General features: G+C 39.8%; 1 protein-coding gene across 1 annotated transcript in view; it reads left to right on the top strand.

The window, feature by feature from the left end:
• WDR44 (WD repeat domain 44) overlaps positions 1-27,187 on the top strand; it is a 430,050-nt gene that overhangs the window by 305,357 nt on the left and 97,506 nt on the right. Inside the window, exon 11 of the mRNA XM_053714643.1 lies at positions 15,677-15,741. Coding sequence (XP_053570618.1) covers positions 15,677-15,741 — 65 coding nt within the window. The remainder of the gene's footprint in view (positions 1-15,676; positions 15,742-27,187) is intronic.

Consider the following 27,187-nt stretch of genomic DNA (forward strand, 5'->3'; position numbering starts at 1 on the left):
CAGCCGTTAGACTTTACATCCGGGGGAGTGGTCTCTCCATCCAGATGTGTTTTTTCAGATTGTTCCCATGTGGGGTCTTCCAGAAATAGATCTGATGGCTTCCCATCTAAACAAGAAACTTCTCAGGTACCTGTCCAGGTCCACGGATCCTCAGGCGGAGTCGGTGGATGTGTTGGCAGTTCCTTGGTTTTACCAACCTGTTTATATCTTCCCGCCTCTAGTAGTTCTTCCAAGAGTGATCTCCAAGATCATCATGGAACATTTGTTTGTGTTTCTGGTAGCACCAGCATGGCCTCACAGGTTCTGGTATGCGGACCTTGTCCGGATGTCCAGTTGTCAACCCTGGCCACTTCCTTCTGTCTCAAGGACCGTTTTTCCATCAGGATCTCAAATCATTGAATTTGAAGGTATGGAAATTGAACGCTTAGTGCTTAGTTATAGAGGTTTCTCTTACTCAGTAATTGATGCTATGTTACAGGCTTGTAAATCTGTTTCTAGGAAGATTTATTATTAAGTTTTGAAGACTTTTATTTCATGGTGTTCTTCTCATAAATTCTCCTGGCATTCTTTTAGAATTCTTAGAATTTTACAGTTTCTTCAGGATGGTTTGGATAAAGGTTTGTCTGCAAGTTCCTTGAAGGGACAATTCTCTGCTCTTTCTGTTTTATTTCACAGAAACATTGCTAAGCTTCCTGATATTCACTGTTCTGTTCAGGCTTTGGTCCACATCAAGCCTGTCATTAAATTGCTCCTTGGAGTCTTAATTTGGTTTTGAAAGTTTTACAGGCTCCTCCTTTTGAGCCTATGCATTCTTTGGATATTAAACTACTTTATTGGAAAGTGTTGTTCCTTTTGGCTATCTCTTCTGCTGGAAGAGTTTCTGAATTATCTGCTCTTTCTTGTGAGTCACCTTTTCTGATTTTTCATCAAGATACGGCAGTTTTGCGGACTTCATTTAAATTTTTACCTAAAGTTGTGAATTCTAACAACATTAATAGGTAAATTATTGTCCCCTCTTTGTGTCCTAATCCTAAGAATTCTTTGGAGAGATCCTTACATTCTCTGGATGTTGTAAGAGCTTTGAAATATTATGTTGAAGCTACTAAAGATTTTAGGAACACTTCTAGTCTATTTGTTGTATTTTCTGGTTCTAGGAAAGGTCAGAAAGCTTCTGCCATTTCCTTGGCATCTTGGTTAAAGCTTTTGATTCATAAGGCTTATTTGGAGTCTGGTCAGGCCCCGCCTCAGAGAATCACAGCTCATTCTGCTAGATCAGTCTCCACTTCGTGGACTTTTAAGAATGAGGCTTCAGTTGATCAGATTTGCAAAGCAGCGACTTGGTCTTCTTTGCATACATTTACTAAATTCTACCGTTTGGATGTATTTGCCTCTTCAGAAGCAGTTTTTGGTAGAAAAGTTCTTCAGGCAGCTGTTTCAGTTTCATTCCTCTGCTTATGTTTTTAAGATTTGTATTTTAAATTATGAGAAAAACTTATTTTTTTGGTTGTGAATTTAATTTTTTCAGCGGAAAATTGCTGTTTTTATTTTATCCCTCCCTCTCTAGTGACTCTTCTGTGGAGTTCCACATCTTGGGTATTACTATCCCATACGTTACTAGCTCATGAACTCTTGCTAATTACATGAAAGAAAACATAATTTATGTAAGAACTTAATTCATTTCTTTCATATTGTCCATGAGACCCATCCCTTTTTAAGGTGGTTATGTTTTTTCTGTATAAAGCACAATTATATTTCCAGTTCCTTTTTTGATGCTTTTTACTCCTTTTTCTATCACCCCACTACTTGGCTATTCGTTAAACATAATTGTGGGTGTTGTGAGGGGTGTATTTATAGGCATTTCTTTCATGTAATTAGCAAGAGTCCATGAGCTAGTGACGTATGGGATATACATTCCTACCAGGAGGGGCAAAGTTTCCCAAACCTCAAAATGCCTATAAATACACCCCTCACCACACCCACAAATCAATTTTTACAAACTTTGCCTCCTATGGAGGTGGTGAAGTAAGTTTGTGCTAGATTCTACGTTGATATGCGCTCCGCAGCAGGTTGGAGCCCGGTTTTCCTCTCAGCGTGCAGTGAATGTCAGAGGGATGTGAGGAGAGTATTGCCTATTTGAATTCAATGATCTCCTTCTACGGGGTCTATTTCATAGGTTCTCTGTTATCGGTCGTAGAGATTCATCTCTTACCTCCCTTTTCAGATCGACGATATACTCTTATATATACCATTACCTCTACTGATTCTCGTTTCAGTACTGGTTTGGCTTTCTACTACATGTAGATGAGTGTCCTGGGGTAAGTAAGTCTTATTTTCTTTGACACTCTAAGCTATGGTTGGGCGCTTTTATATAAAGTTCTAAATATATGTGTTCAAACATTTATTTGCCTTGACTCAGGATATTCAACGTTCCTTATTTCAGACAGTCAGTTTCATATTTGGGATAATGCATATGAATAAATCAATTTTTTACTTACCTTAAAATTTGACTTTTTTTCCCTGTGGGCTGTTAGGCTCGCGGGGGCTGAAAATGCTTCATTTTATTGCGTCATTCTTGGCGCTGACTTTTTTGGCGCAAAAAATTTTTTTTTCTTGTTTCCGGCGTCATACGTGTCGCCGGAAGTTGCGTCATTTTTCTGACTTTTTTTGCGCCAAAAGTGTCGGCGTTCCGGAATATGGGCGTCACTTTTGTCTCCACATTATTTAAGTCTCATTGTTTATTGCTTCTGGTTGCTAGAAGCTTAATCACTGGCATTTTTTTCCCATTCCTGAAACTGTCATTTAAGGAATTTGATCAATTTTGCTTTATATGTTGTTTTTTCTATTACATATTGCAAGATGTCCCAGATTGACCTTGAGTCAGAAGATACTTCTGGAAAATCGCTGCCTGGTGCTGGATCTACCAAAGTTAAGTGTATCTGCTGTAAAATTGTGGTATCTGTTCCTCCAGCTGTTGTTTGTAATGAATGTCATGACAAACTTGTTAATGCAGATAATATTTCCTTTAGTAATGTTACATTACCTGTTGTTATTCCATCAACATCTAATACTCAGAGTGTTCCTGTTAACATAAGAGATTTTGTTTCTAAATCCATTAAGAAGGCTATGTCTGTTATTCCTCCTTCTAGTAAACGTAAAAGGTCTTTTAAAACTTCTCATTTTTCAGATGAATTTTTAAATGAACATCATCATTCTGATAATGATTCCTCTGGTTCAGAGGATTCTGTTTCAGAGGTTGATGCTGATAAATCTTCATATTTATTTAAAATGGAATTTATTCGTTCCTTACTTAAAGAAGTCTTAATTGCATTAGAAATAGAGGATTCTGGTCCTCTTGATACTAAATCTAAACGTTTAAATAAGGTTTTTAAATCTCCTTTAGTTATTCCAGAAGTTTTTCCTGTCCCTGATGCTATTTCTGAAGTAATCTCCAGGGAATGGAATAATTTGGGTAATTCATTTACTCCTTCTAAACGTTTTAAGCAATTATATCCTGTGCCATCTGACAGATTAGAGTTTTGGGACAAAATCCCTAAGGTTGATGGGGCTATCTCTACTCTTGCTAAACGTACTACTATTCCTACGGCAGATAGTACTTCCTTTAAGGATCCTTTAGATAGGAAGATTTAATCATTTCTAAGAAAAGCTTACTTATGTTCAGGTAATCTTCTTAGACCTGCTATATCTTTAGCGGATGTTGCTGCAGCCTCAACTTTTTGGTTAGAAGCTTTAGCGCAACAAGTAACAGATCATAATTCTCATAGCATTGTTAATCTTCTTCAACATGCTTATAACTTTATTTGTGATGCCATCTTTGATATCATTATGGTTGATGTCAGGTATATGTCTCTAGCTATTTTAGCTAGAAGAGCTTTATGGCTTAAGACTTGGAATGCTGATATGTCTTCTAAGTCAACTTTGCTTTCCCTTTCTTTCCAGGGTAATAAATTATTTTGGAACTCCGTGCAATTTTCAGAGCTCTTCAGTCATGGCCTCTTCTAAAGAGAGAATCGTTCATTTGTTTTCAGACAGACAATGTCACAACTGTGGCATATATCAATCATCAAGGAGGGACTCACAGTCCTCTGGCTATGAAAGAAGTATCTCGAATTCTGGTTTGGGCGGAATCCAGCTCCTGTCTAATTTCTACGGTTCATATCCCAGGTATAGACAATTGGGAAGCGGATTATCTCAGTCGCCAAACGTTACATCCGGGCGAATGGTCTCTTCACCCAGAGGTATTTCTTCAGATTGTTCAAATGTGGGGACTTCCAGAAATAGATCTGATGGCTTCTCATCTAAACAAGAAACTTCCCAGGTATCTGTCCAGATCCAGGGATCCTCAGGCGGAGGCAGTGGATGCATTGTCACTTCCTTGGAAGTATCATCCTGCCTATATCTTTCCGCCTCTAGTTCTTCTTCCAAGAGTAATCTCCAAGATTCTGAAGGAATGCTCGTTTGTTCTGCTGGTGGCTCCAGCATGGCCTCACAGGTTTTGGTGTGCGGATCTTGTCCGGATGGCCTCTTGCCAACCGTGGACTCTTCCGTTAAGACCAGACCTTCTGTCGCAAGGTCCTTTTTTCCATCAGGATCTCAAATCCTTAAATTTGAATGTATGGAGATTGAACGCTTGATTCTTAGTCAAAGAGGTTCCTCTGACTCTGTGATTAATACTATGTTACAGGCTCGTAAATCTGTATCTAGGAAGATATATTATCGAGTCTGGAAGAATTACATTTCTTTCATGTAATTAACAAGAGTCCATGAGCTAGTGACGTATGGGATATACATTCCTACCAGGAGGGGCAAAGTTTCCCAAACCTTAAAATGCCTATAAATACACCCCTCACCACACCCACAAATCAGTTTTACAAACTTTGCCTCCAAGGGAGGTGGTGAAGTAAGTTTGTGCTAGATTCTACGTTGATATGCGCTCCGCAGCAAGTTGGAGCCCGGTTTTCCTCTCAGCGTGCAGTGAATGTCAGAGGGATGTGAAGAGAGTATTGCCTATTGAATGCAGTGATCTCCTTCTACGGGATCTATTTCATAAGGTTCTCTGTTATCGGTCGTAGAGATTCATCTCTTACCTCCCTTTTCAGATCGACGATATACTCTTATATTTACCATTTCCTCTACTGATTCTCGTTTCAGTACTGGTTTGGCTTTCTACAAACATGTAGATGAGTGTCCTGGGGTAAGTAAGTCTTATTTTCTGTGACACTCTAAGCTATGGTTGGGCACTTTATAAATAAAGTTCTAAATATATGTATTCAAACATTTATTTGCCTTGACTCAGAATGTTCAACTTTCCTTATTTCCAGACAGTCAGTTTCATATTTGGGATTATGCTTTAAATTTTCATATTTTTTCTTACCTCAAAAATTTGACTTTTTTCCCTGTGGGCTGTTAGGCTCGCGGGGGCTGAAAATGCTTCATTTTATTGCGTCATTCTTGGCGCGGACTTTTTTGGCGCAAAAATTCTTTTCCGTTTCCGGCGTCATACGTGTCGCCGGAAGTTGCGTCATTTTTGACGTTATTTTGCGCCAAAAATGTCGGCGTTCCGGATGTGGCGTCATTTTTGGCGCCAAAAGCATTTAGGCGCCAAATAATGTGGGCGTCTTATTTGGCGCCAAAAAATATGGGCGTCGCTTTTGTCTCCACATTATTTCAGTCTCATTTTTCATTTGCTTCTGGTTGCTAGAAGCTTGATGTTTGGCATTTTTTTTCCCATTCCTGAAACTGTCTTATAAGGAATTTGATCTATTTTGCTTTATATGTTGTTTTTTCTCTTACATATTGCAAGATGTCTCACGTTGCATCTGAGCCAGAAGATACTACAGGAAAACCACTGCCTGCTGGATCTACCAAAGCTAAGTGTATCTGCTGTAAACTTTTGGTAGCTATTCCTCCAGCTGTTGTTTGTAATAATTGTCATGACAAACTTGTTAAAGCAGATAATATTTCCTTTAGTGATGTACCATTGCCTGTTGCAGTTCCCTCAACATCTAAGGTGCAGAATGTTCCTGATAACATAAGAGATTTTGTTTCTGAATCCATAAAGAAGGCTTTGTCTGTTATTTCTCCTTCTAGTAAACGTAAAAAGTCTTTTAAATCTTCTCTCTCTACAGATGAATTTTTAAATGAACACCATCATTCTGATTCTTTGGACTCTTCTGGTTCAGAGGATTCTATCTCAGAGATTGATGCTGATAAATCTTCATATTTATTTAAGATGGAATTTATTCGCTCTTTACTTAAAGAAGTACTAATTGCTTTAGAAATAGAGGATTCTAGTCCTCTTGATACTAATTCTATACGTTTGGATAAGGTTTTTTAAAGCTCCTGTGGTTATTCCAGAAGTCTTTCCTGTTCCTAATGCTATTTCTGCAGTAATTTCTAAGGAATGGGATAAATTGGGTAATTCATTTACTCCTTCTAAACGTTTTAAGCAATTATATCCTGTTCCGCCTGACAGGTTAGAATTTTGGGACAAAATCCCTAAAGTTGATGGGGCTATTTCTACCCTTGCTAAACGTACTACCATTCCTACGTCAGATGGTACCTCGTTTAAGGATCCTTTAGATAGAAAAATTGAATCTTTTCTAAGAAAAGCTTATCTATGTTCAGGTAATCTTCTTAGACCTGCTATATCATTGGCTGATGTTGCTGCAGCTTCAACTTTTTGGTTGGAATCTCTAGCGCAACAAGTAACAAATCGTGATTCTCATGATATTATTATTCTTCTCCAGCATGCTAATAATTTCATCTGTGATGCCATTTTTGATATTATTAGAGTTGATGTTAGGTTTATGTCTCTGGCTATCTTGGCCAGAAGAGCTTTATGGCTTAAGACCTGGAATGCTGATATGGCTTCTAAATCAACTCTACTTTCCATTTCTTTCCAGGGAAACAAATTATTTGGTTCTCAGTTGGATTCTATTATTTCAACTGTTACTGGTGGGAAAGGAACTTTTTTACCACAGGATAAAAAGTCTAAAGGTAAAAACAGGGCTAACAATCGTTTTCGTTCCTTTCGTTTCAACAAAGAACAAAAGCCTGATCCTTCGTCCTCAGGAGCAGTTTCAGTTTGGAAACCATCTCCAGTCTGGAATAAATCCAAGCCTGCTAGAAAGGCAAAGCCTGCTTCTAAGTTCACATGAAGGTACGGCCCTCATTCCAGTTCAGCTGGTAGGGGGCAGGTTACGTTTTTTCAAAGAAATTTGGATCAATTCTGTTCACAATCTTTGGATTCAGAACATTGTTTCAGAAGGGTACAGAATTGGTTTCAAGATGAGACCTCCTGCAAAGAGATTTTTTCTTTCCCATGTCCCAGTAAATCCAGTGAAAGCTCAAGCATTTCTGAATTGTGTTTCAGATCTAGAGTTGGCTGGAGTAATTATGCCAGTTCCAGTTCCGGAACAGGGGATGGGGTTTTATTCAAATCTCTTCATTGTACCAAAGAAGGAGAATTCCTTCAGACCAGTTCTGGATCTAAAATTATTGAATCGTTATGTAAGGATACCAACGTTCAAGATGGTAACTGTAAGGACTATATTGCCTTTTGTTCAGCAAGGGAATTATATGTCCACAATAGATTTACAGGATGCATATCTGCATATTCCGATTCATCCAGATCATTATCAGTTCCTGAGATTCTCTTTTCTAGACAAGCATTACCAATTTGTGGCTCTACCGTTTGGCCTTGCTACAGCTCCAAGAATTTTCACAAAGATTCTCGGTGCCCTTCTGTCTGTAATCAGAGAACAGGGTATTGTGGTATTTCCTTATTTGGACGATATCTTGGTACTTGCTCAGTCTTTACATTTAGCAGAGTCTCATACGAATCGACTTGTGTTGTTTCTTCAAGATCATGGTTGGAGGATCAATTTACCAAAAAGTTCTTTGATTCCTCAAACAAGGGTAACCTTTCTGGGTTTCCAGATAGATTCAGTGTCCATGACTCTGTCTTTAACAGACAAGAGACGTCTAAAATTGATTACAGCCTGTCGAAACCTTCAGTCTCAATCATTCCCTTCGGTAGCCTTATGCATGGAAATTCTAGGTCTTATGACTGCTGCATCGGACGCGATCCCCTTTGCTCGTTTTCACATGCGACCTCTTCAGCTCTGTATGCTGAACCAATGGTGCAGGGATTACACGAAGATATATCAATTAATATCTTTAAAACCGATTGTTCGGCACTCTCTAACGTGGTGGACAGATCACCTTCGTTTAATTCAGGGGGCTTCTTTTGTTCTTCCGACCTGGACTGTAATTTCAACAGATGCAAGTCTCACAGGTTGGGGAGCTGTGTGGGGATCTCTGACGGCACAAGGAGTTTGGGAATCTCAGGAGGTGAGATTACCGATCAATATCTTGGAACTCTGTGCAGTTTTCAGAGCTCTTCAGTTTTGGCCTCTTCTGAAGAGAGAATCGTTCATTTGTTTTCAGACAGACAATGTCACAACTGTGGCATACATCAATCATCAAGGAGGGACTCACAGTCCTCTGGCTATGAAAGAAGTATCTCGAATTTTGGTTTGGGCAGAATCCAGCTCCTGTCTAATCTCTGCGGTTCATATCCCAGGTGTAGACAATTGGGAAGCGGATTATCTCAGTCGCCAAACGTTGCATCCGGGCGAATGGTCTCTTCACCCAGAGGTATTTCTTCAGATTGTTCAAATGTGGGGGCTCCCAGAGATAGATCTGATGGCCTCTCATCTAAACAAGAAACTTCCCAGGTATCTGTCCAGATCCCGGGATCCTCAGGCGGAGGCAGTGGATGCATTATCACTTCCTTGGAAGTATCATCCTGCCTATATCTTTCCGCCTCTAGTTCTTCTTCCAAGAGTAATCTCCAAGATTCTGAGGGAATGCTCGTTTGTTCTGCTAATAGCTCCGGCATGGCCTCACAGGTTTTGGTATGCGGATCTTGTCCGGATGGCATCTTGCCAACCATGGACTCTTCCGCTAAGACCAGACCTTCTGTCACAAGGTCCTTTTTTCCATCCGGATCTGAAATCCTTAAATTTAAAGGTATGGAGATTGAACGCTTGATTCTTGGTCATAGAGGTTTCTCTGACTCCGTGATTAATACTATGTTACAGGCTCGTAAATCTGTATCTCGAGAGATATATTATAGAGTCTGGAAGATTTATATTTCTTGGTGTCTTTCTCATCATTTTTCTTTGCATTCTTTTAGAATACCGAGAATTTTACAGTTTCTTCAGGATGGTTTAGATAAGGGTTTGTCCGCAAGTTCTTTGAAAGGACAAATCTCCGCTCTTTCTGTTCTTTTTCACAGAAAGATTGCTATTCTTCCTGATATTCATTGTTTTGTACAAGCTTTGGTTCGTATAAAACCTGTCATTAAGTCAATTTCTCCTCCTTGGAGTTTGAATTTGGTTCTGGGAGCTCTTCAAGCTCCTCCGTTTGAACCTATGCATTCATTGGACATTAAATTACTTTCTTGGAAAGTTTTGTTCCTTTTGGCCATCTCTTCTGCTAGAAGAGTTTCTGAATTATCTGCTCTTTCGTGTGAGTCTCCTTTTCTGATTTTTCATCAGGATAAGGCGGTGTTGCGAACTTCTTTTGAATTTTTACCTAAAGTTGTGAATTCCAACAACATTAGTAGAGAAATTGTGGTTCCTTCATTATGTCCTAATCCTAAGAATTCTAAGGAGAAATCATTGCATTCGTTGGATGTTGTTAGAGCTTTGAAATATTATGTTGAAGCTACGAAATCTTTCCGTAAGACTTCTAGTCTATTTGTTATCTTTTCCGGTTCTAGGAAAGGCCAGAAAGCTTCTGCCATTTCTTTGGCATCTTGGTTGAAATCTTTAATTCATCTTGCCTATGTTGAGTCGGGTAAAATTCCGCCTCAGAGAATTACAGCTCATTCTACTAGGTCAGTATCTACTTCCTGGGCGTTTAGGAATGAAGCTTCGGTTGACCAGATCTGCAAAGCAGCAACTTGGTCCTCTTTGCATACTTTTACAAAATTCTACCATTTTGATGTGTTTTCTTCTTCTGAAGCAGTTTTTGGTAGAAAAGTTCTTCAGGCAGCGGTTTCAGTTTGAATCTTCTGCTTATGTTTTTTGTTAAACTTTATTTTGGGTGTGGATTATTTTCAGCAGGAATTGGCTGTCTTTATTTTATCCCTCCCTCTCTAGTGACTCTTGTGTGGAAAGATCCACATCTTGGGTAGTCATTATCCCATACGTCACTAGCTCATGGACTCTTGTTAATTACATGAAAGAAAACATAATTTATGTAAGAACTTACCTGATAAATTCATTTCTTTCATATTAACAAGAGTCCATGAGGCCCGCCCTTTTTTGTGGTGGTTATGATTTTTTTGTATAAAGCACAATTATTCCAATTCCTTATTTTATATGCTTCGCACTTTTTTTCTTATCACCCCACTTCTTGGCTATTCGTTAAACTGATTTGTGGGTGTGGTGAGGGGTGTATTTATAGGCATTTTAAGGTTTGGGAAACTTTGCCCCTCCTGGTAGGAATGTATATCCCATACGTCACTAGCTCATGGACTCTTGTTAATATGAAAGAAATGAATTTATCAGGTAAGTTCTTACATAAATTATGTTTTCTTGGTGTCTTTCTCATCATTTTTCCTGGCATTCTTTTAGAATTCCGAGAATTTTACAGTTTCTTCATGATGGTTTGGATAAAGGTTTGTCTGCAAGTTCCTTGAAAGGACAAATCTCTGCTCTTTCTGTTCTTTTTCACAGAAAGATTGCTAATCTTCCTGATATTCATTGTTTTGTACAAGCTTTGGTTCGTATAAAACCTGTTATTAAGTCAATTTCTCCTCCTTGGAGTTTGAATTTGGTTCTGGGGGCTGTTCAAGCTCCTCCGTTTGAACCTATGCATTCACTGGACATTAAATTACTTTCTTGGAAAGTTTTGTTTCTTTTGACCATCTCTTCTGCTAGAAGAGTTTCTGAATTATCTGCTCTTTCTTGTGAGTCTCCTTTTCTGATTTTTCATCAGGATAAGGCGGTGTTGCGAACTTCTTTTAAATTTTTACCTAAGGTTGTGAATTCTAACAACATTAGTAGAGAAATTGTGGTTCCTTCATTGTGTCCTAATCCTAAGAATTCTAAGGAGAGATCATTGCATTCTTTGGATGTAGTTAGAGCTTTGAAATATTATGTTGAAGCTACTAAGAATTTCCGAGAGACTTCTAGTCTATTTGTTATCTTTTCCGGTTCTAGGAAAGGTCAGAAGGCCTCTGCCATTTCTTTGGCATCTTGGTTGAAATCTTTAATTCATCATGCTTATGTCGAGTCGGGTAAAACTCAGCCTCAGAGGATTACAGCTCATTCTACTAGGTCAGTTTCTACTTCCTGGGCGTTTAGGAATGAAGCTTCGGTTGATCAGATTTGCAAAGCAGCAACTTGGTCTTCTTTGCATACTTTTACTAAATTCTACCATTTTGATGTGTTTTCTTCTTCTGAAGCAGTTTTTGGTAGAAAAGTACCTCAGGCTGCTGTTTCAGTTTGATTCTTCTGCTTATAATTTCAGTTTTTTTCATTATAAGATTTAACTCTATTTTGGGTGTGGATTATTTTCAGCGGAATTGGCTGTCTTTATTTTATCCCTCTCTCTCTAGTGACTCTTGCGTGGAAGATCCACATCTTGGGTAGTCATTATCCCATACGTCACTAGCTCATGGACTCTTGCTAATTACATGAAAGAAAACATAATTTATGTAAGAACTTACCTGATAAATTCATTTCTTTCATATTAGCAAGAGTCCATGAGGCCCACCCTTTTTTGTGGTGGTTATGATTTTTTTGTATAAAGCACAATTATTCCAATTCCTTATTTTTTATGCTTTCGCACTTTTTTTCTTATCACCCCACTTCTTGGCTTTTCGTTAAACTGATTTGTGGGTGTGGTGAGGGGTGTATTTATAGGCATTTTGAGGTTTGGGAAACTTTGCCCCACCTGTTAGGAATGTATATACCATACGTCAGTAGCTCATGGACTCTTGCTAATATGAAAGAAATGAATTTATCAGGTAAGTTCTTACATAAATTATGTTTTTGAGGTTTGGGAAACATTGCCCCTCCTGGTAGGATTGTATATCCCATACGTCACTAGCTCATGGACTCTTGCCAAAATGAAAGAAATGAATTTATCAGGTAAGTTCTTACATAAATTGTTTTTTCTGTATTATAGTGACATGTCTTATAGCGTGCAGATGATTTGTCCTGTTTCTCAATTTTATTTGAAAAAATTCATACTTAGATGTGGGTTATTAGCTGTTCCACCGTTTGAAGGTTCTAGTTCCTTACAACCTTTTATGGGTTCTTATCATTAGTTGTGTTCAGAAATACCTAACATTTGCATCAGCTTTATTATTGCTTACTCATGCTTGTTTACCACTTAGGAAATAAACTTGGCTGGTAGCTTATCAACCTTACCAGAGCTTAAGTGTATCTATTTCTAATATATAGAAAATATTCTTGTTTGGGGATGTTATTGGTTTCTCAAGGTTTAGACATACTTATAGTGGTAGTGATATCTGGGGATTCTAGCCATCCAGTGTTTAGACATACTATTTTTTATATAGTATATAATCGTATCTGGTAAGTTTTTTTATATATCATTATCAATGCTTGCTCATTCGTTCAAATGTAAATAATAAACCTGTCAAATAGTGTATTACCATTGCAGCATCTAACTTCCAATTTATTATAGGACATAAGAGATCCAGTGGGTTTTTTTAGCAGCATCAGTGCTTAACTGTACTTATTCTTTTATAGATAATGAAGGTTCTTAGCATTAATGATACTTACTCATATTATTTCCTATATTTGTTTCCTCTTTGGAGGTTAGCATACTAGCTGGTTGTTACAATAATCTGTACCCTTCATACTTGTTTTCTTATATAATAATTACCATGTTTTTAGCATTACATTGTTTAAACATACTTATTTCTTTCGTGTCTGGTGTTATATTACTTAACCATATTTATATTTTAGTTGGAAATTAACGCATCTGGGAGTTTTTTTCCAGCATTTCCAATGCTTTATATTATCTATTTCATATATGGAAATAGACAGAGCTAGTGATTTATAGAAGTACTATTGCTTAACGTTTTTTCAGCATTTCTGATGCTTGTCCACATTTATTTCTTTTTCGGATATTACAATTTCATGGGGGAGTCTTTTGTCATTCCCAGCGGCTAGGTATCAGGTGAGCTGGTGGATGCTCTGGCGGTGCCCTGGCACTTTCTCTGTAGTGCATCTGTTTCTCCTGATCATGTCCCTGCCTGAGTGGTAGCTTGGATCACACAAGAAGGAATTTTTGTGATTCTTCTGTCTCCTGCTTGGCCACCCAGGACTTGGCATGCAGTCCTAGTCTGCTCATCAGTGCCGGTTACCTTTGAGGCCAGATTTTCTAGAGCAAGGTCTGTTCTTCTATATAGTCATCGATATTCTGAGGCTGTCTACTAGTTTTATCTCAGAGGAATTTTTCCTAGAGGGTGATCCATTTTCTCTTTCAGACTCGCAAGCCTGTTGCTAAACGTGCTTATCATAGGGATGGAGGACCTTACTCTATTGGTGTGTATAGCGTGGGTTTTACCTGGCATATAATGAGGATTGCATGTATTTTCAGTTACTTCAGGAAGTTCTGTCGGCCAGTTCCATTAAGGGTCAATTCTGTCTTTTCAGTTCAGTTTTCTCAAAAGTTGGTTTGTTTGCTAGAGGTTGCTAGAGGTTCAGGAGTTGGTCCAGACTATTGCTAAATTTAAATCTAGTTGTTGCCTATTTCCTCTGTTTGCAGAGTATCGAATTTATCTGTTATCCATTGTGACCTGTCATCTTCTTGTTCCAATCCGACAATATATTTCTAAGGACATGGCTAGGTTTTTGGCCTAAGGTAGCTACTTTCCTCAACCTCATCTAGGAAATTGTGGTTTCATCTTTTTGTTCCTATCAGCCCTTTTCCAAGGACAGTTTGTTGCGTAAGGTGGATGTAATCAGTGTGTTAAAGTATCTACTTTCTCCCTACTGAAGAATTTTGTCAGTCACCTTGATTTCCAATAGGTTATGAATGTTTTTGTGGGCTCTCACTACCATTAGAAGGAAAATAAAATGTTTGCTTACTTGATAAATTAATTTCCTTTTTGGCAGTGAGTGTCCACAAACCCGCCCTGAACCTGTGTAGTGGCGCCAGTCTTTGGCACCTCTGTACCCCTTGTGTGTCTCTACATTTCCTTATCCTCGGCTTGAACTACTTGGAGGGTAGGGGATGTGGGAGGGATATTTCAATCTTCTGCTTGGGGTGTCTTTGCCTCCTTCTGGTGGCCAAGTGAAGTATTTCCCAAAGTTTATGAATGTTTTTGTGGACTTTTACTGCCAAGAAGGAAATTAATTTTTCAGGTAAACATACATTTATATTTTTACGTTTTTTAAGATTAAATACAAAAAAAAGATATCACATATAAACAATGGAAGAATCACAAAACTTCCAAGTGTTTGGTCTCTATATGCTATACAGTCCTCTGAAAATAGCGAGGCAAGAACTTCTATATTGACTTTTTTGCACCAGCTGTTAATTTTAGTCACATGTACTAAGGATAGTCCCATGTATCTGGGACATTTTCTATTTCCTTGACCTGAACCATATTTTGGTTACAGTCCTCTTTCTTCGTTTTGTCTTGCCATAAAAATTCTTGCTGGTTATTCAATTACTCATGCCAGCAGTTAAAGGAGGGTATAAATAGCAGGAGGAGTCCCAAAGAGTTCCTAGAAGATGCCACATAATTCTAAGGGCCTGATTATCAAAAACGATCAGACATAGAGAAAAACTTTGCACATACTTTTTTTTATTTTAGCATTTATATTGTAATGTAGGTGTCACACCTTCACATCCAAAACCACACTTGGCAAGATCAACAGCTCTCAAGCTACAATTTTCCTTTTTAGAATAATTTGAGCGACCATACAATATTGATGAGACTTCTTAGATAATCTAACCAGATCTGAAATCTTTAGAGAATCAGGCCCTAATTGACAAGAAGCTAATGTACCTTTAATTATAGAAAATAATTATATGCATCTCTAATTAATCTCCTTTTTTACAATACAATAATTCTGATATAAATATACTGTTGACAATGTTAAATATCTTGTTTTGACATATCTTTCAATGTGTCAAGAGTCCCTTTAAGATGATGTAGTTCCTAAGAACGTAATTTATCAATTGTGTTCATGCCTAGACTTAGATATACATAGCCAGAATACATAGCCAGACAAGCAAACACACAGGCACATTGTTACATCTTTTAATGTACCTTTAACTAAATAAAATCTTAGTACTTTATTTATACAATTAGTGAGATTAAATCATTTGTCAATATAAATTTTCTTAAATTAAAATCACCAATTGGTTAATTTTCTTTTGTGCAATTTTGCTTTGCATTTTCAAGCTTTGCATTTTCTGAAACAGATGAAGACTTAATTTTTGTCACAGAATTGAAACCTACTAATTAGGAATAGAATGTTCCTGGAAACTTTTATATGTAAAGATGTTTTATAAATATGAAATAATTTTAGTTTACTTTTTTTAGTCATGCATGAATCAATACTTTTTTTTGTTCTTTGTTTTTGTTGTGTTTCAGGGCGTGTTTCACCGTCACCATCTCAGGAAAGTCTTAATTCTTCCAAATCTGATACTGATGGAATAGTATGTATCTTTAAATAATTTAATAGGTATTGTGGGAGGGTTTTATGTTTCTGGTTGGTTTCCTAGTGCTGCTTATTTATTACAACATTCTAGAATATTATTTAAAAAACAAACAAAACAAAAAAACATGGTTTCTCTTGTAAGGTGTATCCAGTCCACGGGTTCATCCATTACTTGTGGGATATTCTCCTTCCCAACAGGAAGTTGCAAGAGGACACCCACAGCAGAGCTGTCTATATAGCTCCTCCCCTAACTGCCACCCCCAGTCATTCTCTTGCAACTCTCGACAAGATAGGAAGTATAAGAGATATGTGGTGACTTAGTGTAGTTTTTACCTTCAATCAAGAGTTTATTTTTAAACGGTACCGGCGTCGTACTGTTTTACTCCCAGGCAGAAATTAGAAGAACAATCTGCCTGGAGGTTGATGATCTTAGCGGGTGTGTTTTCTTAGATCCTATGGATAAAAAATTGGAGGGTCTCCTTAAGAAAATTTTTATCCATCAAGGTTTTATTCTCCAGCCTCTTGCATGCATTGCCCCAGTTACTGCTGCAGCGGCTTTTTCGAGTCTCTTGAGGAGGCTCTACAGGTGGAGACCCGGTTAGATGATATTTTAGACAGGATTAAAGCTCTCAAGTTAGCCAATTCCTTTATTTCTGACGCCGTGTTTTTTCATCTAACGGCTACGAATTCAGGTTTTGCCATTCTGGCGCGCAGGGCGCTATGGTCCTGGTCAGCAGACGTTACTTCAAAGTCTAAGCTTCTTAACATCCCCTTCAAAGGACAGACCCTATTCGGGCCGGGCCTGAAGGAGATCATTTCTGATATTACTGCAGGAAAAGGTCACGCCCTTCCTCAGGATAGGTCCAATAAATTAAGGACCAAAAAGAATAATTTTCGTTCATTTCGAAACTTCAAGAGTGGCGCAGCTTCAGCTTCCTCTAATGCAAAACAAGAGGGAAATTTCGCCCAGTCCAAACCAGTCTGGAGACCGAACCAGGCTTGGAACAAGGGGAAGCAGGCCAAAAAACCTGCTGCCGCCTCTAAGACAGCATGAAGGAGTAGCCCCCGATCCGGGACCGGATCTAGTAGGGGCCAGACTTTCTCTCTTCGCCCAGGCTTGGGCAAGAGATGTTCAGGATCCCTGGGCATTAGAGATTGTTTCCCAGGGATATCTTCTGGACTTCAAAGGGGAGATTTCATCTCTCACAATTATCTGTAAACCAGATAAAGAGAGAGGCATTCTTACGTTGTTATGGGAGTGATCCACCCAGTTCCAAGGGAGGAACAGGGGCAGGGCTTCTATTCAAATCTGTTTATAGTTCCCAAAAAAGAGGGAACTTTCAGGCCAATCTTGGATCTCAAGATCCTAAACAAATTTCTCAGGGTCCCATCCTTTAAGATGGAGACTATCCGAACCAATAAGTGAGTGTAAGATATTAATATTAGTGATATAATGTATTTCCACTAAGCAACTAAGCTATATCAATAAAATCTTAAAAAATTGATAATAAATAGATACAATAGAAAATACAAAAAGCAGGTTGCGCCTATTTAATTTAACCTGGGCCCCAAGTTAAAAAATTGTCTGAAAGTGGAAATTACAAATCTAAACTATTATTGTGATGGTGAATTTTAATAAAAGAGAGAAAAAAGATAAAATTGGATTTAATTAAAATTATAATTTATTGAATGTGTAAAATATTTGCTCTTGAATAAATAATACTTAATAATGATTCTTTAGTACATTTTATGTGACAAATCTCAATTCTTGCAAAGAATAGTTTTTATTATAACAATGTTAAAAGGATAAAAAAGACAGATAGTATAAGATTATAAATTAGAAACTTATGCAATATAAAATATATTTTAAATGAATTGAACACATTGCATCAGTAACCTAAGGGAACCATTCGAGCAATATCTCCAATAAATAAAAAACATATATATATATAAAAGTAAGTATATGTATGTTCTAATTCGATTTTAAATCTTATCTGAATTGTGTATCTGGTGTATGTTAGAGAACAGTGTAGATAGTTTTTATACTTGTTAAACTTTATGACAAGATGAGGCAAAAAGTTCCTTTTCCAATGTTATTATAATAGTATCCAAATTGGTAAGTTTCTGTTGTTATATTCTGCTAATACCGGTAAAAGCTTTCTTTGTAGTATTACCCTATGTTTTGGGTGATATCCAAGTTGGAAAAAGTCTTACTGTTTTTTTATACGAAGCAGGGACGTAACCTCTGTTTTCCGGTGGTTATTCTCAAACTCCCGCTATCCTTTTTGGCAGCGTCTCAAATCACGCTGGCGGAAGTATCTGTCTCAAACCAGGATGGTCCGTCTACAGTAGTCTTCCGTCACTTTTTTGTTCACAGTGACTCGGTATCCTCGAAAACGGATATCCCCAGACTTCAATTTCCTGCAGTTTTGGAAAAGGGTTAAACGCTACGCGTTTCAGCTGCCACTGCAGCCTTTCTCAAGCGATATGTGTTTTGCCTCATCTGTCTTCTATTTATAAGTGTTCTATTTGGTGTCTAATTGCGCAATTATCACAAAGTATCCTAAATATCTGTGTGTTAATCAGTTATTGTAACGTATAAAGAGCAGAATAACCATAAAACAAAATGAAATAAAAATAAAAATGAAAACCAACGAAGTATCTGACATTATTGGTCAATAAAAAGTCGTTCACTTAAGTGTTAAACACTGATTTACCAAAAGACTTTTATCCAAAATAATTTCCTAGGTGGGTCTCGAACTTGTGATCTTTTGGTTGAGTGGGAGATACCTTCTCCATTATGCTACATCTAGGTTTACTATGAATTGATCGTTTCTTAAGATCCTAGAATATTTAGTCCTGTTATTTTCTGCCAAACTTGTTTAAAAACTTACAGTGTAAAGAGTTTATCTCATATAATATATTCATTAAAGGAAAGAGATAAACTTCAGAAATAGAGCATAGCGGTTTATTAGAGAATAGATTCAATTGAAGTAATTTATTTTAAAGGTTATAAAAATTGTTGTCACAGTCGAGAATTGAACTCATGACCTATAGGACTGGGGGATATTGTTATCACCACTAAGCTACAATTTGTAGCAGTGGTAGCTCCATGTTTCTAATTTATAATCTTATACTATCTGTCTTTTTTATCCTTTTAACATTGTTATAATAAAAACTATTCTTTGCAAGAATTGAGATTTGTCACATAAAATGTACTAAAGAATCATTATTAAGTATTATTTATTCAAGAGCAAATATTTTACACATTCAATAAATTATAATTTTAATTAAATCCAATTTTATCTTTTTTATCTCTTTTATTAAAATTCACCATCACAATAATAGTTTAGATTTGTAATTTCCACTTTCAGACAATTTTTTAACTTTCCACTTTCAGACAATTTTTTAACTTGGGGCCCAGGTTAAATTAAATAGGCGCAACCTGCTTTTTGTATTTTCTAGACTATCCGAACCATCCTCCCTATGATCCAGGAGGGTCAATATATGACTACCGTGGACTTAAAGGATGCTTATCTCCACATTCCGATTCACAGAGATCATCATCAGTTCCTCAGGTTCGCCTTCTTATACAGGCATTACCAGTTTGTGGCTCTTCCCTTCGGGTTAGCCACGTCACCAAGAAACTTTACGAAGGTTCTAGGGTCCCTACTGGCGGTTCTAAGGCCACGGGGCATAGCGGTGGCTCCTTACCTAGATGACATTCTGATACAGGCGTCGACTTTTCAAATCGCCAAGTCCCATACGGACATTGTTCTGGCCTTTCTGAGGTCTCACGGGTGGAAGGTTAACGAAGAAAAGAGTTCTCTCTCCCCTCTCACAAGAGTTTCCTTCCTAGGAACACTGATAGATTCAGTAGAAATGAACATTTTTCTGACAGAGGTCAGGTTATCAAAGCTTCTAACTTCCTGCCGTGCTCTTCATTCCACTTCTCGGCTGTCAGTGGCTCAGTGTATGGAAGTAATCGGCCTAATGGTAGCGGCAATGGACATAGTTCCGTTTGCCCGCCTACATCTCAGACCACTGCAACTTTGCATGCTCAATCAGTGGAATGGGGACTACACAGATTTGTCCCCTCTGCTAAATCTGGATCAAGAGACCAGGGATTCTCTTCTCTGGTGGTTATCTCGGGTCCATCTGTCCAGGGGAATGAGTTTCCGCAGGCTAGAGTGGACTATAGTGACGACAGATGCCAGCCTTCTGGGCTGGGGCGCAGTCTGGAACTCCCTGAAGGCTCAGGGTTCGTGGACTCAGGAGGAAGCCCTCCTTCCGATAAACATTCTGGAACTGAGAGCGATATTCAATGCTCTTCAGGCTTGGCCTCAACTAGCTGCGGTCAGTTTCATCAGATTTCAGTCGGACAATATCACGACTGTAGCCTATATCAACCATCAGGGGAGAACAAGAAGCCCCCTGGCAATGTTTGAGGTTTCAAAGATAATTCTTTGGGCAGAGGTTCACTCTTGCCATCTCTCAGCTATCCATATCCCAGGAGTAGAGAACTGGGAGGCGGATTTTCTAAGTCGGCAGACTTTTCATCCGGGGTAGTGGGAGCTCCATCCGGAGGTATTTGCCCAGCTGATTCAACTATGGAGAAAACCAGAACTGGATCTGATGGCATCTCGTCAGAACGCCAAGCTTCCTTGTTACGGGTCCAGGTCAAGGGATCCCCAGGCAGCGCTGATAGATGCTCTAGCAGTGCCCTGGTCCTTCAGCCTGGCTTATGTATTCCCACCATTTCCTCTCCTTCCTCGTCTGATTGCCAAGATCAAGCAGGAGAGGGCTTCAGTGATTTTGATAGCACCTGCGTGGCAGGACTTGGTATGCAGATCTGGTGGACATGTCATCCTTTCCACCATGGACTCTGCCGCTGAGGCAGGACCTTCTACTCCAAGGTCCATTCAAACATCCAAATCTAATTTCTCTGCGGCTGACTGCTTTGAGATTGAACGCTTGATTTTATCAAAACCTGGTTTCTTCGAGTCGGTCATTGATACCTTAATTCAGGCTCAAAAGCCTGTCACCAGGAAAATCTATCATAAGATATGGTGTAAATATCTTCATTGGTGTGAATCCAAGTGTTACTCATGGAGTAAGGTCAGGATTCCTAGGATATTATCCTTTCTCCAAGAAGGATTGAAGAAGGGATTGTCAGCTAGTTCCTTAAAAGGACAGATTTTTGCTCTGTCTATTCTTCTGCACAAGCGTCTGGCAGATGTTCCAGACGTTCAGGCGTTTTGTCAGGCTTTAGTTAGAATCAAGCCTGTGTTTAAACCTGTTGCTCCGCCATGGAGTTTAAATTTAGTTCTTAAAGTTCTTCAAGGGGTTCTGTTTGAACCTCTGCATTCCATAGATATCAAGCTTTTATCTTGGAAAGTTCTGTTTTTGGTAGCTATCTCTTCGGCTCGAAGAGTTTCAGAGTTATCTGCCTTACAGTGTGATTCTCCTTATCTGATCTTCCATGCAGATAAGGTAGTTTTGCGTACCAAACCTGGGTTTCTTCCTAAGGTGGTATCTAATAAGAATATCAATCAGGAGATTGTTGTTCCGTCACTGTGTCCTAATCCTTCTTCAAAGAACGAACGTCTATTACACAATCTTGACGTGGTTCGTGCTTTAAAGTTGTATTTACAAGCTACTAAGGATTTTCGTCAAACATCTGCATTGTTTGTTGTCTACTCTGGACAGAGGAGAGGCCAAAAAGCTTGGGCATCTTCTCTTTCTTTTTGGCTGAGAAGCATAATCCATCTAGCTTATGAGACTGCTGGCCAGCAGCCTCCTGAAAGAATTACAGCTCATTCCACTAGAGCGGTAGCTTCCACATGGGCTTTTAAAAATGAGGCCTCTGTTGAACAGATTTGTAAGGCGGCGACTTGGTCTTCGCTTCATACTTTTTCTAAATTCTACAAATTTGATACTTTTGCTTCCTCGGAGGCTATTTTTGGGAGAAAGGTCTTGCAGGCAGTGGTGCCTTCCGTTTAAGTTCCTGCCTTGTCCCTCCCTTCATCCGTGTCCTAAAGCTTTGGTATTGGTATCCCACAAGTAATGGATGAACCCGTGGACTGGATACACCTTACAAGAGAAAACAAAATTTATGCTTACCTGATAAATTTCTTTCTCTTGTGGTGTATCCAGTCCACGGCCCGCCCTGTCACTTTAAGGCAGGTGTTTTTTATTTTTAAACTACAGTCACCACTGCACCCTATAGTTTCTCCTTTTTTCTTGCTGGTCTTCTTTCGAATGACTGGGGGTGGCAGTTAGGGGAGGAGCTATATAGACAGCTCTGCTGTGGGTGTCCTCTTGCAACTTCCTGTTGGGAAGGAGAATATCCCACAAGTAATGGATGAACCCGTGGACTGGATACACCACAAGAGAGAGAAATTTATCAGGTAAGCATAAATTTTGTTTTTCATGCCCTCTTCTTGTTGCAGTCGTCTGGGTCAAATAGATATCCTAATTATTTTACCATATCAAAAGATATTTTCAATTTGTTTCGTTTTCACTTTCTTTGTGCTTTTTCTTGTTTGTTTTTTGTGTGCTTGTTTATGCACCAAATCCATCTAAAAACAGAATTTATGTTTACCTGATAAATTTCTTTCTCCAACGGTGTGTCCGGTCCACGGCGTCATCCTTACTTGTGGGATATTCTCTTCCCCAACAGGAAATGGCAAAGAGCCCAGCAAAGCTGGTCACATGATCCCTCCTAGGCTCCGCCTACCCCAGTCATTCGACCGACGTTAAGGAGGAATATTTGCATAGGAGAAACCATATGGTACCGTGGTGACTGTAGTTAAAGAAAATAAATTATCAGACCTGATTAAAAAACCAGGGCGGGCCGTGGACCGGACACACCGTTGGAGAAAGAAATTTATCAGGTAAACATAAATTCTGTTTTCTCCAACATAGGTGTGTCCGGTCCACGGCGTCATCCTTACTTGTGGGAACCAATACCAAAGCTTTAGGACACGGATGAAGGGAGGGAGCAAATCAGGTCACCTAAATGGAAGGCACCACGGCTTGCAAAACCTTTCTCCCAAAAATAGCCTCAGAAGAAGCAAAAGTATCAAACTTGTAAAATTTGGTAAAAGTGTGCAGTGAAGACCAAGTCGCTGCCCTACATATCTGATCAACAGAAGCCTCGTTCTTGAAGGCCCATGTGGAAGCCACAGCCCTAGTGGAATGAGCTGTGATTCTTTCGGGAGGCTGCCGTCCGGCAGTCTCGTAAGCCAATCTGATGATGCTTTTAATCCAAAAAGAGAGAGAGGTAGAAGTTGCTTTTTGACCTCTCCTTTTACCTGAATAAACAACAAACAAGGAAGATGTTTGTCTAAAATCCTTTGTAGCATCTAAATAGAATTTTAGAGCGCGAACAACATCCAAATTGTGCAACAAACGTTCCTTCTTTGAAACTGGTTTCGGACACAGAGAAGGTACGATAATCTCCTGGTTAATGTTTTTGTTAGAAACAACTTTTGGAAGAAAACCAGGTTTAGTACGTAAAACCACCTTATCTGCATGGAACACCAGATAAGGAGGAGAACACTGCAGAGCAGATAATTCTGAAACTCTTCTAGCAGAAGAAATTGCAACTAAAAACAAAACTTTCCAAGATAATAACTTAATATCAACGGAATGTAAGGGTTCAAACGGAACCCCCTGAAGAACTGAAAGAACTAAATTGAGACTCCAAGGAGGAGTCAAAGGTTTGTAAACAGGCTTGATTCTAACCAGAGCCTGAACAAAGGCTTGAACATCTGGCACAGCTGCCAGCTTTTTGTGAAGTAACACCGACAAGGCAGAAATCTGTCCCTTCAGGGAACTTGCAGATAATCCTTTTTCCAATCCTTCTTGAAGGAAGGATAGAATCCTAGGAATCTTAACCTTGTCCCAAGGGAATCCTTTAGATTCACACCAACAGATATATTTTTTCCAAATTTTGTGGTAAATCTTTCTAGTTACAGGCTTTCTGGCCTGAACAAGAGTATCGATAACAGAATCTGAGAATCCTCGCTTCGATAAAATCAAGCGTTCAATCTCCTAGCAGTCAGCTGGAGTGAAACCAGATTCGGATGTTCGAACGGACCCTGAACAAGAAGGTCTCGTCTCAAAGGTAGCTTCCAAGGTGGAGCCGATGACATATTCACCAGATCTGCATACCAAGTCCTGCGTGGCCACGCAGGAGCTATCAAGATCACCGACGCCCTCTCCTGATTGATCCTGGCTACCAGCCTGGGGATGAGAGGAAATGGCGGGAACACATAAGCTAGTTTGAAGGTCCAAGGTGCTACTAGTGCATCCACTAGAGCCGCCTTGGGATCCCTGGATCTGGCCCCGTAGCAAGGAACTTTGAAGTTCTGACGAGAGGCCATCAGATCCATGTCTGGAATGCCCCACAGGTGAGTGACTTGGGCAAAGATTTCCGGATGGAGTTCCCACTCCCCCGGATGCAATGTCTGACGACTCAGAAAATCCGCTTCCCAATTTTCCACTCCTGGGATGTGGATAGCAGACAGGTGGCAGGAGTGAGACTCCGCCCATAGAATGATTTTGGTCACTTCTTCCATCGCTAGGGAACTCCTTGTTCCCCCCTGATGGTTGATGTACGCAACAGTTGTCATGTTGTCTGATTGAAACCGTATGAACTTGGTCCTCGCTAGCTGAGGCCAAGCCTTGAGAGCATTGAATATCGCTCTCAGTTCCAGAATATTTATCGGTAGAAGAGATTCTTCCCGAGACCAAAGACCCTGAGCTTTCAGGGATCCCCAGACCGCGCCCCAGCCCATCAGACTGGCGTCGGTCGTGACAATGACCCACTCTGGTCTGCGGAATGTCATCCCTTGTGACAGGTTGTCCAGGGACAGCCACCAACGGAGTGAGTCTCTGGTCCTCTGATTTACTTGTATCTTCGGAGACAAGTCTGTATAGTCCCCATTCCACTGACTGAGCATGCACAGTTGTAATGGTCTTAGATGAATGCGCGCAAAAGGAACTATGTCCATTGCCGCTACCATCAACCCGATCACTTCCATGCACTGAGCTATGGAAGGAAGAGGAACGGAATGAAGTATCCGACAAGAGTCTAGAAGTTTTGTTTTTCTGACCTCTGTCAGAAAAATCCTCATTTCTAAGGAGTCTATAATTGTTCCCAAGAAGGGAACCCTTGTTGACGGGGATAGAGAACTCTTTTCCACGTTCACTTTCCATCCGTGAGATCTGAGAAAGGCCAGGACGATGTCCGTGTGAGCCTTTGCTTGAGGAAGGGACGACGCTTGAATCAGAATGTCGTCCAAGTAAGGTACTACCGCAACGCCCCTTGGTCGTAGCACAGCTAGAAGGGACCCTAGTACCTTTGTGAAAATCCTTGGAGCAGTGGCTAATCCGAAAGGAAGCGCCACGAACTGGTAATGTTTGTCTAGGAATGCGAACCTTAGGAACCGATGATGTTCCTTGTGGATAGGAATATGTAGATACGCATCCTTTAAATCCACCGTGGTCATGAATTGACCTTCCTGGATGGAAGGAAGAATAGTTCGAATGGTTTCCATCTTGAACGATGGAACCTTGAGAAACTTGTTTAAGATCTTGAGATCTAAGATTGGTCTGAACGTTCCCTCTTTTTTGGGAACTATGAACAGATTGGAGTAGAACCCCATCCCTTGTTCTCTTAATGGAACTGGATGAATCACTCCCATTTTTAACAGGTCTTCTACACAATGTAAGAACGCCTGTCTTTTTATGTGGTCTGAAGACAACTGAGACCTGTGGAACCTCCCCCTTGGGGGAAGTCCCTTGAATTCCAGAAGATAACCTTGGGAGACTATTTCTAGCGCCCAAGGATCCAGAACATCTCTTGCCCAAGCCTGAGCGAAGAGAGAGAGTCTGCCCCCCACCAGATCCGGTCCCGGATCGGGGGCCAACATTTCATGCTGTCTTGGTAGCAGTGGCAGGTTTCTTGGCCTGCTTTCCCTTGTTCCAGCCTTGCATTGGTCTCCAAGCTGGCTTGGCTTGAGAAGTATTACCCTCTTGCTTAGAGGACGTAGCACTTTGGGCTGGTCCGTTTTTACGAAAGGGACGAAAATTAGGTCTATTTTTTGCCTTGAAAGGCCGATCCTGAGGAAGGGCGTGGCCCTTACCCCCAGTGATATCAGAGATAATCTCTTTCAAGTCAGGGCCAAACAGCGTTTTCCCCTTGAAAGGAATGTTTAGTAGCTTGTTCTTGGAAGACGCATCAGCCGACCAAGATTTCAACCAAAGCGCTCTGCGCGCCACAATAGCAAACCCAGAATTCTTAGCCGCTAACCTAGCCAATTGCAAAGTGGCGTCTAGGGTGAAAGAATTAGCCAATTTGAGAGCATTGATTCTGTCCATAATCTCCTCATAAGGAGGAGAATCACTATCGAGCGTCTTTATCAGCTCATCGAACCAGAAACATGCGGCTGTAGCGACAGGGACAATGCATGAAATTGGTTGTAGAAGGTAACCCTGCTGAACAAACATCTTTTTAAGCAAACCTTCTAATTTTTTATCCATAGGATCTTTGAAAGCACAACTATCCTCTATGGGTATAGTGGTGCGTTTGTTTAAAGTGGAAACCGCTCCCTCGACCTTGGGGACTGTCTGCCATAAGTCCTTTCTGGGGTCGACCATAGGAAACAATTTTTTAAATATGGGGGGAGGGACGAAAGGAATACCGGGCCTTTCCCATTCTTTATTAACAATGTCCGCCACCCGCTTGGGTATAGGAAAAGCTTCTGGGAGCCCCGGCACCTCTAGGAACTTGTCCATTTTACATAGTTTCTCTGGGATGACCAACTTTTCACAATCATCCAGAGTGGATAATACCTCCTTAAGCAGAATGCGGAGATGTTCCAACTTAAATTTAAATGCAATCACATCAGGTTCAGCCTGTTGAGAAATGTTCCCTGAATCAGTAATTTCTCCCTCAGACAAAACCTCCCTGGCCCCATCAGACTGGGTTAGGGGCCCTTCAGAGATATTAATATCAGCGTCGTCATGCTCTTCAGTATCTAAAACAGAGCAGCCACGCTTACGCTGACAAGGGTTCATTTTGGCTAAAATGTTTTTAACAGAATTATCCATTACAGCCGTTAATTGTTGCATAGTAAGGAGTATTGGCGCGCTAGATGTACTAGGGGCCTCCTGAGTGGGCAAGACTCGTGTAGACGAAGGAGGGAATGATGCAGTACCATGCTTACTCCCCTCACTTGAGGAATCATCTTGGGCATCATTGTCATTATCACATAAATCACATTTATTTAAATGAATAGGAATTCTGGCTTCCCCACATTCAGAACACAGTCTATCTGGTAGTTCAGACATGTTAAACAGGCATAAACTTGATAACAAAGTACAAAAACGTTTTAAAATAAAACCGTTACTGTCACTTTAAATTTTAAACTGAA

Source organism: Bombina bombina, chromosome 1 (assembly GCF_027579735.1).
Source record: "Bombina bombina isolate aBomBom1 chromosome 1, aBomBom1.pri, whole genome shotgun sequence".
NCBI classification, from domain to species: Eukaryota; Metazoa; Chordata; class Amphibia; order Anura; family Bombinatoridae; genus Bombina; species Bombina bombina.